At 45.2% G+C, this 13,281-nt stretch overlaps 1 protein-coding gene across 1 annotated transcript; it reads left to right on the forward strand.

Moving 5' to 3' along the window:
* Nucleotides 1-457: 457 nt before the first annotated feature.
* LOC126474287 (sodium/potassium-transporting ATPase subunit beta-2-like) lies at nt 458-1,483 on the forward strand. The gene has a single exon (XM_050101751.1). It carries the CDS (start codon nt 458-460, stop codon nt 1,481-1,483), a length of 1,026 nt encoding a protein of 341 aa, XP_049957708.1.
* The last annotated feature ends 11,798 nt before the right edge of the window (nt 1,484-13,281 follow it).

Below are 13,281 nucleotides of genomic sequence, written 5' to 3' on the forward strand. Positions count from 1 at the left end.
CGACATTTATCAAAGTTGGAAACGTGATGGTACGCATTTCTCCTCCTTACACGAGGCATCACGACAACGTTTCACCAGTCAACGCCGGTCAACTGCTGTTTATGTATGAGAAATCGGTTGGAAACTTTCCTCATGTCAGCACGTTGTAGGTGTCGCCACCGGCGCAACCCTGTTTGAATGCTCTGAAAACCTAATGAATTGCATATCACAGCATCTTCTTCCTGTCGGTTAAATTTCGCGTCTGTAGCACGTGATCTTCATGGTGTAGCAATTTTAATGGCCAGTGTTGTAGCTAGTAACCATGGAAACACTTCACTTGTTAAATACGGAAACTATGGAAACGCTCACTCTGTAAATTGAATTGTAGGTCGTACGTTACCCACTTCGAAACACTGTTCGTGCTGCGATTTTGGGACTGTAATCTGTTGAACGTCGCAACGAACGTCGCGGTGCCTTGATGAAGCAGGCAGGAGGCGAGCCGCAAGCGCGACCGCGAGAACAACAAATGACGGTCGCGCGCCAGCATCTAGCGAGTAGCAGCGACCCGGAGGACGAGTGGCGGCGCCTCGGCTGGGTCGTCAGCGTGCGGGACAGCCTGGAGCTGCTGCGGGAGAAACAGCTGCAGGAGCGCGAGTTCCTGGCCCGAGGGCAGCGCGGGGGCGAGTCGCCGGCCGTCGGACCCTGCAAGTTCGTCTTCTACGTCTTCTTCTACCTGGGAGTCGCTGCCCTGTTCATGCTCTGCATGGAGGCCTTTTATTCCACTCTCAGTTTGACGGAACCGAAGCACAAACTAGACCAGTCTTTGGTGGGGTCGTCGCCGGGCCTAGGTTTCCGGCCGGTGACGGACGAACAGCGCGCTCTAATAACGTATCGACTGGGTGACATCCACGCCATCAGAGACTTGACGAAGGAGCTAGACCTGTTTCTGGAACCGTACAGCGACGCTGCGCAGGAGACGGACCATTATTACGACTGCGATTTCGGTAACTTTGCACCCACTCACAAAGTGTGCAAAGTGAACATCTCGCAGTGGCGTCGGTGCACGAGTCGAGAAGGGTACGGTTACGGTACGGGTTCTCCGTGCGTTTTCATCAAGCTCAACAGAATCTACGCCTGGGAGCCTAAGTTCTACAATCGCACTTCCGACTTACCGGAGGAAATGCCAGAAGACCTCCGGACGCACATTCAGTCAGTAGGTGACGAGAAGCGGCGGAATGTTGTTTGGGTGTCCTGCGGAGGTTTCGACACTAGAGACGCGAGAAATATGGGTTCTCTCTCATACGTACCAGCTCGGGGGTTCCCCGGTTACTTCTACCCGTATCGTAACCAGAGAGGTTACCTCAGTCCGCTGGTAGCCGTTAGATTTAACAGACCAAAGCGTGGAGTGACTATAAAGGTTGAGTGTAAGGCATGGGCGCGCAATATCGTGCACAGTAGGGAAGAAGTACTTGGGATGGGGTACTTTCAACTCAGGGTCGAGTAATATACGGAAATTAGCTATGGCATTTTGTCTCGTGTAATTTTTCTTTGTATTTAACATTGAAGCACACAGCAGAAGTGTAAATTTTAAAAAATAAATTAATCAGAACTATTTCGAATACAGTATTCTCATTATGAGTGACTCGTGTTGTCAGTAAACAATTAAACTTAAAATGATTTAATTTATTGTTGTGTCATGTGGTGTAAATTTAATTCCATTTTAGATTTTACTTGAAATTCTTGTAATACGATGACATTACAGCTGTGAGGCATATTATGCTTTTCATGTAAATGTCCTAATCTGGGGTTATACTCCTTTGCAACTCCCACAAATTTTGGTATTTCTGCTTTATCAATAGTTACTCAATTTTCTCTCTTTATGCTTTGTCCTGTTAGCACAACGCTTCTGCCAAAGAAACTTGTTGTCTTTGTCAAAGATACAAAAGAACATAGATACAAAAGAACATACCTTATTGTATAAGGGCTACCGTAACTTTTCATTTCTCTCTCACCGACACTCAGGCCGCCGAAGTGGCGGCATCTAAAAACATTTTTTACCAGGACACCTGTCAACTCAGCGGGAGCCCCACGCACATTTCAGTTGATTTCGCCGTACTTTTTATTTTATTATTTTTATCATTTTATATATTTACTTCGGTATTTACGACACTTACTGTTCCGTTTACATTTGATGTGCAGGAAAATTATAGGTACAGCTATATCTTCTCATATAATATGTGACACCATGCCCGTACGATACGGACGCCTCACATCAGGCTATGTTTTGATAACAAGTTTTTATTGGAGTTGATCTGCCATAAAGTCTTCCCTAGTTCCCTGCGTGATAGTTTTAGAATAGTTTTAGAATACACCATGTTCGGCGACGTAGTACCTGATGTATTTTTAATTTTCTATATTTTATAATGTTGACAGTTTGTAACTTGTTAAGATTGCATTTTGCCAATGATTTTGTAAACTTTATTTCTGTTGTAGTAAAAAGCCACAGTCCTTTGAAGCATGCCGCCATTAGCGACCCCTTGCCCTACTTACGTAAACCACAGAACAAGGAACCAGAACATGGAGCCAGGATAAGAGAGAAAGTACTAACATACTGGAGCTATCCCTCAGATTCAGTTTACGTTTTGACATACTGCGATGTTCATGTGTTGGCGCTATATTGCATAGTGCCACGTTGACATGTTTTGTTGCTCGAATGCACGTCTTGTTGTAACGCAAGACCCATGGCATCTACCTTCGGACTATATTGAAATTTCTTTATGCTTTCACTGCTGTGTATTGTAACATCTACTGTAATTTCTCCAAATGGTTCAAATGGCTCTGAGCACTATAGGACTTAACATGTGAGGTCATCAGTCCCCTAAAACTTAGAACTACTTAAACATAACTAACCTAAGGACATCACACACATCCATGCCCGAGGCAGGATTCGAACCTGCGACCGTAGCGGTAACGCGGTTCCAGACTGAAGCGCCTAGAACCGCTCGGCCACAACGGCCGGCTATAATTTGTTCCTAAGAATTATTTGATAATGGAGCGGTCAGAAGCTAGTCATTAGTGAATAAATAAAACTCTGTGTGCTGTACACCGTATAACGGTCCAGGAAAGCTTTCACTTGTTCACTCTTGGTGGAGCCACTGTGATGTTTATGTGGGTCCCTGGTCACGTTCGTCCGGCGGGATCCGAGGCCGCTGAAGTCCTTCTACCTCTGCCCGTTAGTTCCTCCATTCCCTCCGATGATCTCTGTTGCCGTCTGTCAACAGATTGTGTCATTTTGACATCACCACTGGTCGTCTCTTTATGGGAAGAAGCTCCGGGCAATCAAACCTCTCCCAGCGGCTTGGACGACTCCTCTCGACCCTCTCGGCACGATGACATAGGTTGCGTACCGGGCACTGTCTTTTTAGCCATGGCCATTTGTTAAGTGGTGATCCCCCACCACTTTGTGCTCGTTGTCCTCAACCTTTGACGGTTTGCCATTTACTGACTGAAATCCCTTTTTTTAAGTACTTACGTGCTAACTTAAATTTGCGGTTTCACTTATCGGCCCTTTTGCGAACGACGCTCGGGCTGTCACCCACTTTCTACTTTTTATTCGTCGTAGGAATATGGTGAAGGACATTTAATCTTTAGGTCAGGAACCCCATTATCTCTATCGACTTTTCTCCAAGTTCTTGTTTTTAGCTGTCTTTCCTTTCGTCGCTTGGGGATAACGTGTAGTCGAATTGAATTCATTTTTCGTCTTCGTGTTCTGGTTCTGATGCAGGCGCGTATGGCCTTAGTTGTTTCTGCGCCCTAAAACAAAACAAAAAATAAACAAAAACCAGGAAATAAAGATTAGTGGAGAGAAGTGTACACATGTGACATACGTGAAATTTTTTCGTTTGTCTACGGATTTAAAAATTATTTAATGGAGCACCATGGCTATATACAATCTTCACAGAGAAAAAATTGAGTCTGTAATAAGAGGGTATTCATTGTACTTATAGCTCTGTACAATTACGCTGAACCAACATTCACACAACACCGTCTTGTCATTTGCTTTAAGTCTGTACATTGAGAAGACACTGAGGCGACGAAAAGTCATGGGATAGCGATATGCATATATAAAGATGGCGGTAGTATCGCGGACAAAAGACATAAAAGAGCAGTGCATTGGAGGAGCTGTCATTTGTACTCAGGTGATTCACGTGAAAATATATCCGATATGATTATGGCCACTCGACCGGAATTAACAGACTTTGATCGCTGAGTGGTAGATAGATCTAGACGCATGGGACATTCCATTGCGGAAATCTTTAGAGAATTCAGTATTCGTAGACTCACACCGTCAAGAGGAGCCGAAAATATCAAATCTTAGGCAGTACCTCACACCACTTGACAATGCAGCAGCCGACAGCCATCACTTAAGGACTGAGCACAGTGGCATTTCTGTAGAGTTGCCAGTGCTAGTAGACAAGTAACACTGCGTGAAATAACCACAGAAATGAATATGAAATGTACCACGCACAATCTGTTATGACAGGGTGGCGAAATTTCGTGTTAATGGGCTATGGCATGTTGTGACTGCTACCAGATGTTGTGGCATTGGGCGCCAAATGCGTCGTATTGACACCAGATGTAGTGGGTGGGTGCCAATAGGTGCCATATTAAAACTCGGCGAGAACTTTCCAAATGATTTATTCATTTCTACTGCAGAGCTCCGTTCACCTCGGTCCGCGTCACAGGCCCCGCATTGCTGAGGCCACTGCCCCAGCGACGCAACGCTGTGTCGTGCCGGCCTTGTTCGCCAGCTGCAAATTTCCGACTACTTCAGGATGACCGCACCAGCAACCGAGCCGGCCAGTGAGGCCGAGCGGTTCCTAGGCACTTCAGTCTGGAACCGCGCAATCGCTATGGAAGCAGGTTCGAATCCTGCCTCGGGCATGGATGTGTGTGCTGTCCTTAGGTTACTTAGGTTTAAGTAGTTCTAACTTCTAGAGGACTGATGACCTCCGATGTTAAGTCCCATAGAGCTCAGAGCCATTTGAACCATAAGAACCGGCAGCCAACTCAGCGGCCACCGTCCCCGTTGACTCCACGCTGGTCCGCTGGGAGCTGTAGGCTGCCCTGCTGCTGCTTCTTCCTTGCTGGCATACCTGGGAACATGGCAGCAATGATGGTCCGTGATCTGGCATCCAAATCTGCGGCCCTTGTCATGGAAGTCTCCGGCGTGTGTCGGGAGCCCAGACGACAGCCCGCGGTAGCGAGCCGAAGAGTGGCCTGGCTGGCTGCGCACCCCACACAGCCGCAGAGCGTCAAACCAACGACCCCCCATAGACTCGGACGCTGTCGCCCCATCTGTTGCTGCATGTAGCACGGTGGACTGACATGCCCTGCCGTAAAGGAGAGCTGCCACACATCAATTGAATGTCGTTAGAAAACAACACCTATTTATACTCGGCTGTGCGCCTCTGTTTTGCTAACGCATCGCTCCGAGTCACGTGCGCCCCACATCCCGGTTGCGTCAGCTGGCCCCTTCAGCCTATAGCTTGCGACATGCGAACCACTGCGTTTACTCTTTTCCGCGGTTTGACGGCCCTGTGGCCTCCATTCCACTATGCAACCGCTGGTCAGCGTAACTTACTGTAATCCGGCCTGCACCTGGCTGTAATTTGTGAGCTCCAAAATATTGCACCAAATCTAACATCCCTATATTAAACTGTGGTGCCACTACAGGCAGCAGGCGACCGATTGGAGTTCCTTTGCTAACAGCACGACATCGCCTGTAGCACCTCTCCTGGGCTCGTGACCATATGGGTTGGACTCTAGAAGACCATTGGCAGCCCTTCATGGACTTCATCTTCCCAAACAGAGACGGAATTTTTATGGGTGACAATACGCCATGTCACTGGGCCACAATTGTTCACGACTGGTTTGAAGAACAGTCTTAGACAGTTTGAGCAAATGAATTGGCGAGCTACGCGGGATTAGCCGAGCGGTCTAGGGCGGTGCAGTCATGGACTGTGCGGCTGGTCCCCGCAGAGTTTCGAGTCATCCCTTGGGCATGGGTGTGTGTGTTTGTCCTTAGGAAATTTAGGTTAAGTAGCTTGTAAGCTTAAGAATTGATGATCTTAGCAGTTAAGACCCATAAGATTTCACGCACATTTGCACATTTGATTTGAGATGGCCAGCCAAATCTCCCAACATGTGACATAATCGAGAGGTCAGTTCGTGTACAAGATCCTGCACTGGCAACACTTTCGCGATTATAGACAGCTATAGATGCAGCTTGGACCTATATTTCTGCAGGGGACTTCCAAGGGTTTGTTGAGTCCACGCCACATCGAGTTGCCGCATGGGCGAAAGGTGGTCCGACACCATATTAGAAGATATACAGGGTCATTACAAATGATTGAAGCGATTTCACAGCTCTACAATAACTTTATTATTTGAGTGATTTTCACAATGCTTTGCACACACATACAAAAACACAAAAAGTTTTTTTAGGCATTCACAAATGTTCGATATGTGCCCCTTTAGTGATTCGGCAGACATCAAGCCGATAATCAAGTTCCTCCCACACTCGGCGCAGCATGTCCCCATCAATGAGTTCGAAAGCATCGTTGATGCGAGCTCGCAGTTCTGGCACGTTTCTTGGTAGAGGAGGTTTAAACACTGAATCTTTCACATAACCCCACAGAAAGAAATCGCATGGGGTTAAGTCGGGAGAGCGTGGAGGCCATGACATGAATTGCTGATCATGATCTCCACCACGACCGATCCATCGGTTTTCCAATCTCCTGTTTAAGAAATGTCGAATATCATGATGGAAGTGCGGTGGAGCACCATCCTGTTGAAAGATGAAGTCGGCGCTGTCGGTCTCCAGTTGTGGCATGAGCCAATTTTCCAGCATGTCCAGATACACGTGTCCTGTAACGTTTTTTTCGTAGAAGAAAAAGCGGCCGTAAACTTTAAACCGTGAGATTGCACAAAACACGTTAACTTTTGGTGAATTGCGAATTTGCTGCACGAATGCGTGAGGGTTCTCTACCTCCCAGATTCGCACATTGTGTCTGTTCACTTCACCATTAAGAAAAAATGTTGCTTCATCACTGAAAACAGGTTTCCCACTGAACGCATCCTCTTCCATGAGCTGTTGCAACCGTGCCGAAAATTCAAAGCGTTTGACTTTGTCATCGGGTGTCAGGGATTGTAGCAAATGTAAACGGTAAGGCTTCTGCTTAGCCTTTTCCGTAAGATTTTCCAAACCGTCGGCTGTGGTACGTTTAGGTCCCTGCTTGCTTTATTCGTCGACTTCCGCGGGCTACGCGTGAAACTTGCCCGCACGCGTTCAACCGTTTCTTCGCTCACTGCAGGCCGACCCGTTTATTTCCCCTTACAGAGGCATCCAGAATCTTTAAACTGCGCATACCATCGCCGAATGGAGTTAGCAGTTGGTGGATCTTTGTTGAACTTCGTCCTGAAATGTCGTTGCACTGTTATGACTGACTGATGTGAGTGCATTTCAAGCACGACATACGCTTTCTCGGCTCCTGTCGCCATTTTGTCTCACTGCGCTCTCGAGCGCTCTGGCGGCAGAAACCTGAAGTGCGGCTTCATCCGAACAAAACTTTATGAGTTTTTCTACGTATCTGTAGTGTGTCGTAACCATATGTCAATGAATGGAGCTACAGTGAATTTATGAAATCGCTTCAATCATTTGTAATAGCCCTGTACAGTGACTTTTGTCACCTCAGTGTAATGTTTACGTTTCTGCATGGAACTTTTCTTTTGCTGATGGCTTGGTGATGTTACCAGAGGCTATAATGTATGTTTGACGGTGTAGGTGGTGGGATCGGTCGAGAAGACAGAGTTGCAGCCCAGGCAGTTAACGCCACATCCACACCGAAGAAGCCGCACCACGCAAAAATGCGCGGCGCAGAGCAGCATAGAACGGTGAAGACCATCAGAGAATGGAGCAGAGTGTCCGTAATTGCGCAGCAACGTTCCAGTGTGTTCGCGCGTCAATGAAAAGGGAAAACAAAAGGACGCGTCCAGAGCCGCCCACGAACCAACCATTTCCTGTGATGCACCGACGCAGAACAGAACCTGTTCGTTTTTAAACCGAGCAGCGGTGCGTCGAGCATCTCTCCGTGGTTTTCCGGGGCACGGCACAGTGCGGTGAGGTTGTTGTGGACGTGGCTTAACTCAGCATGCGAGGGGGGGGGGGGGGGTCAGGTTAGCGCGAGATGCTACTATCATGCTGGTAGCGGCTCACCACAGGAGCTTAGCAGGAATGTCCAAGGCATGGGCAGCGAGTTTACTCACACGCCGGACATAATGGACTGTGGCGACCACAGATGTTTACGAAAAGAGAATGAATATTGTGGTGACCGTACGTGGATTCACAAGAGGAGATAAAATTCCCAATTAGAGATAAAAGGGTAAACATTTTATTTTAATGTTCAAATGTGTGTGAAATCTTATGGGACTTAACTGCTAAGGTCATCAGTCTCTAAGCTTACCCACTACTTAACCTAAGTTACCCTAAGGACAAACACACACACGCATGCCCGAGGGACGACTCGAACTTCCGCCGGGACCAGCCGCACAGTCCACGACTCCAGCGCCTCAGACCGCTCGCCTAATCCCGCGTGGCTTTTATTTTAATAAGCACAAGATTGATGACTGACGGTTAATGTCCTCAGTTAAGAAAATCAACTGAATATAAATAAATGATCTTCTTGATCGATAAGTGACACTGAGTTGCTGTCTCCCGCAGTTCGTGTCAACCATACTAACACTTGAAGTGAGTACCTGTATATCAGGCTCAGACTTGATCATTGCAGAGTGTTTAGTACAAGTCTAGGTTTAGACAGACCAAACCTCACACGGCAGTCCTTGATCACAGTCACAAAAGTAAGAACAATACGCGGAACCCAAGTACTGACGCGCAGAGTCAATGGGAGGCCCATGACGGAGAGACGGAGGCTCGCAGACGAACACCTGACTGCTGGCAGTGACCGCACAGGTGTCAACTTCCAGCCTGTTGAGGCAGTTGGAACTAAGGGCTCTGCGGTTGGATGGCTGCTGAAATAGCGCTCCAGCGGGTTGATATGGTTCGGCCTACTTGTTGTCACAAGGCGGAAGTAAGTAGTATTGCGTTTGCCTTGCCTCTAGGGATCGTACAGTGACCACTCGTAGGTAACTCAGGGGCCGCCCACATTTCTAGTGTCCATTGGAGCTGTATACAAAACAACTGTTTTTACTACTGTCACCGGGGAGTGTTTATGTGTAGTTACCAAAGTGGGTGTGCTTGCACGGCCAGTGCTTCCGCAGCCTGACAGACATGCCAGTGTTGCTGGTTTCGAATGTGTTGCTTAATTTCTCCTGCTCTTTGGTGAATAATCAAATGATATTTGTCATATGTGATTAGCAAGAAGAGATAGTGGAAGTGTCTTAATGATGGGAGTGGCGGTAAAATCGGTTCAAAAATGGTTCAAATGGCTCTGAGCACTATGGGACTCAACTGCTGAGGTCACAAGTCCCCTAGAACTTAGAACTACTTAAACCTAACTAACCTAAGGACATCACACACATCCATGCCCGAGGCAGGATTCGAACCTGCGACCGTAGCGGTCGCGCGGTTCCAGACTGTAGCGCCTAGAACCGCTCGGCCACTCCGGCCGGCGGTAAAATCGCCACAATAAATGAGTTTTGGTCCGCTACTAAAAGAGTGATGCACGACTGTGGAGAGAAACGTAAGTATTTCAATGCCAGCATTTGTTTTGCATAGCAGATTGGCCCTCCTGAAACGGATTGAGAGTCAATTCGAGCTCATTTGTTGTTTATGCAATACAGATTTAACATAGCAGCAATGGCGGCTGCCCAGTAGTGTCACCATATTTATAATATCCAGCTTCAAATTAAATAACTCCTTTACTGTTATCACTCACTGTTCCTTTATCTCCATGACGCGTTTCAAAGGTTTAAACCTCCATCATCAGGTGGATTTACATCTGTTAGTATGACATATGTATGTGTTTGTTACGATTTTTGGAGGAAATTATGACACTGTCTGGTGGAGAAACCAAACACTATTTCAGAGCGTGGTTATGACTTTTTCTGACAATAAACTAAACGTATATCTAACGGTAAAAATAAAATAAGTAAAACAGAGTACCTCCACTGGTCACAGGTTCCTTTCACTGTCGTAACACATCACATGGATACCGTCACGCTCTTAAACAAATATAGCGTCTCGAAACTATTATTTGTGAGGATCATACAACAAAAGAGAAACATTATCAAAAAGTACAAAGAATTTTCGTCATAAAAATATTGTTACAGATGTAAGTTTCAAAGGATTCTGGAAATCTTTGTTTAGAGGTGTTGAATATATATTTGTTGGAACAAATATTTCTGGTGGTATATAAATGGTATTAAATTGTAATGGAACTTAGAGTTATTTGTGTGGTTTCGCAGGTGGTTTTCATTGTAGCAAGAGAACTTTGAGTAACTGGGAAATGACTGATGGACTAAAGGTGTATGTCACTGGATCCCACATAGACAGTGGGTACATGACGTTTAGAAGAAAAATAGGAACTTGAGAGATGTAATCACAGTTAATCACATTTCCCAATTCTCGAAAACACTTACGAGGACGATTGTGGATTAATGCGTTTAAACGATCTTCATCAAACCTCGAAGGTCCTCCTGAACGTGGGAAGTCACTAATGTCAAGACGTTCCTCCTTGAAACGAGAAAACTATTTTCTTGCCGGGCCCTTTTCAAAAGCATTATCCCCACATACGGCGCAATTTTTTCTGGCTCCCTCCGCTGGTGTTATCTCTCTATTGAACTCAAACAGAAAAATATGTCGGAAATGTTCCGATTTGTCCACAATGCACTCCATTTTCTAACATCTTCAGCTCAACTCGTTGTCCCCAAATGATAAAATGACGCCGGCCGGCGTGGCCGAGATGTTCTAGGTGCTACAGTCTGGAACCGCGCGACCGCTACGGTCGCAAGTTCGAATCCTGCCTCAGGCATGGATGTGTATGGTGTCCTTAAGTTAGTTAGGTTTAATTAGTTCTAAGTCTAGGGGACTGATGACCTCAGAAGTTAAGTCCCATAGTGCTCAGAGCCAGTTGAACCATTTTGACAAAATGACAATATGTAAACTCAGATTAACAGTGAGCTACAAATAAAAAATTACAAAACAAAAAATAAACCCTTAGCAAAGGGAATACCAATATGCAAAAAAAGTAAAAGATTGTAATGGCGTTTGCTGGCCTGGATGGTGACAGCATGTGCATGAGTCACAAAAGTTATTGCAAAGTACATTAATAATTAATTGTTGGTTTGGAAAGTGGTATAAAGTGAGCCCACTCTTCTAAGTGATTGTGGTTAGAAAAAAAGCCATCTCCAGTTTGCTTGAACATAAAGTGAGAGTGCGACCATACACGAATGAAACCAGTGTCCGTGAGCATTTAATCTCCATCCTGTCCGAACGCCTGTCCATAAACTGTTCTATTCGTATCTGATTTCAAGAAACTGCTCTGTTACATCGATCCAACAGTCATTTAGCTTCATCAGTAGCTTTAACTTTAGAGATTACGTCATCACTCGTCGTCTTTATACATCATTAGGAGGGCATAATTTCCTTGGATAGATATTTGACCGTGGAAAACATAACAAGTAGAAGTAAACCAAAAATAAATCGAGTCACTTCCATACCAACTAGATGTCTTTGGTGGTGTTGCTCACATATCCATCCAGAGCGTAAAAAGAACTTACAGAATGAGATTTTCGATCTGGTGCGGCGTGTGCGCTGATATGAAACTTCCTGGCAGATTAAAACTGTGTGGTGCTCTACCCACAGTTTTAACCTGCCAGGAAGTTTCAAGAACTTATATTTTGAACTAATACTCATATTAAAGATTACAGTTCCAGATTTATAGAAATAAATCCTCTTGGAAGCATTCTTACAGGCGATATCGGTTGAACAGTTGTTGCATTTCTATAAGCAGTGCCATAGCGTGTGTACATAAACACTGACAAGTGAGTAAGGAAAACTATCAAGATCATTGTAAGTGACCATACGTTAGTGATAAATGTTTTGTAGCAAGTAATATGGTTATTTACGACGAACAGCATAAAAATTTTACTGACAGCAACTTATAATAATTATGAAACCTCTGAATATGTGTACAGGCATTTAATTAAATACGTACGTTTTGAATGCAGTTTTGACACCATAGTAAAATTATACAGTGGGAAAACATGAGTAGGAAATGAAATAAAATAAAACCACAACATTTTATATCATTCTGTTTTCTATTCGTATCGTGTATGCAGTTTCACTAAGAAATTCCCTATACTTTCCCAGTTCTGTTCTCAGCTCCTTCCCTTTTACTGATTTCCCGTGTTGGTTCCATATCACATCGCTGCATAGTAGTTTACCTTAGTTCGCTCTGTTTATCTTGAGATGTAGAATGCTGCAGATAGCGTTGCTCCGATTCATACCGCGTTCCTTGATATTCCGGAAAGTATTCGACGTTGTCGCTGTCACTATCGCCTGATGAATGGAATTTGAATTTTCAGAATGTCAGCCCAGGAAAGTGACAATCACAGAAAACTATCACGTTACTAGCAGAGAAAGGATGGTTAGTGCAGGCATACCAGTCGAACCCAAACGTTAACGCGTATAAAGTATTACACATTAACAGGCAGATGAACCGTTAACTGACTGATCCGTTAGTGTTTGAGATCTTTACCAGATAGTACTAACAGAGCAGATGCATAAGATCCAAAAAGGAACACAGCGTTTCGTCGAGGGGTCGTTAAGTAAAATTAAGAATGCCATGGAAATGTTCATCAAACTCCATGTTAGATCCTACGAAAAGAAGTGTGCAACACCGAGAGGTAGACCTTTAAAATTCTGATTTCGTAAGCCCCTATACCACTTTCTGCTCCGCCATCTCTCGAAATGACTGTGATGAGAAACTCAGAAAAATTCTATACTATTCAGTTACCGATTATCGGGGCCCCGATCATTCACGAAAATGACCCCGATAATTCACGAAAATGACCAGAAACTTAGGAGATGGTATCGATTTCAGATCATCACCGTCACACACTGTAATGTGTGTCAGGCACTAGACTTAACACGTGTTATCCTCGGCTATATCATTTTCAACGAAGCATCGCTGCATCTGCTTTAATCGATTCAGGGAAACCATGGAAAACCATAGCGTTAGACGACCGGCTCGCGGGATTTGAATCCTTGTCTTCTCTGAT

This window comes from Schistocerca serialis, chromosome 4 (genome assembly GCF_023864345.2).
Source record: "Schistocerca serialis cubense isolate TAMUIC-IGC-003099 chromosome 4, iqSchSeri2.2, whole genome shotgun sequence".
Lineage (NCBI taxonomy): Eukaryota > Metazoa > Arthropoda > Insecta > Orthoptera > Acrididae > Schistocerca > Schistocerca serialis.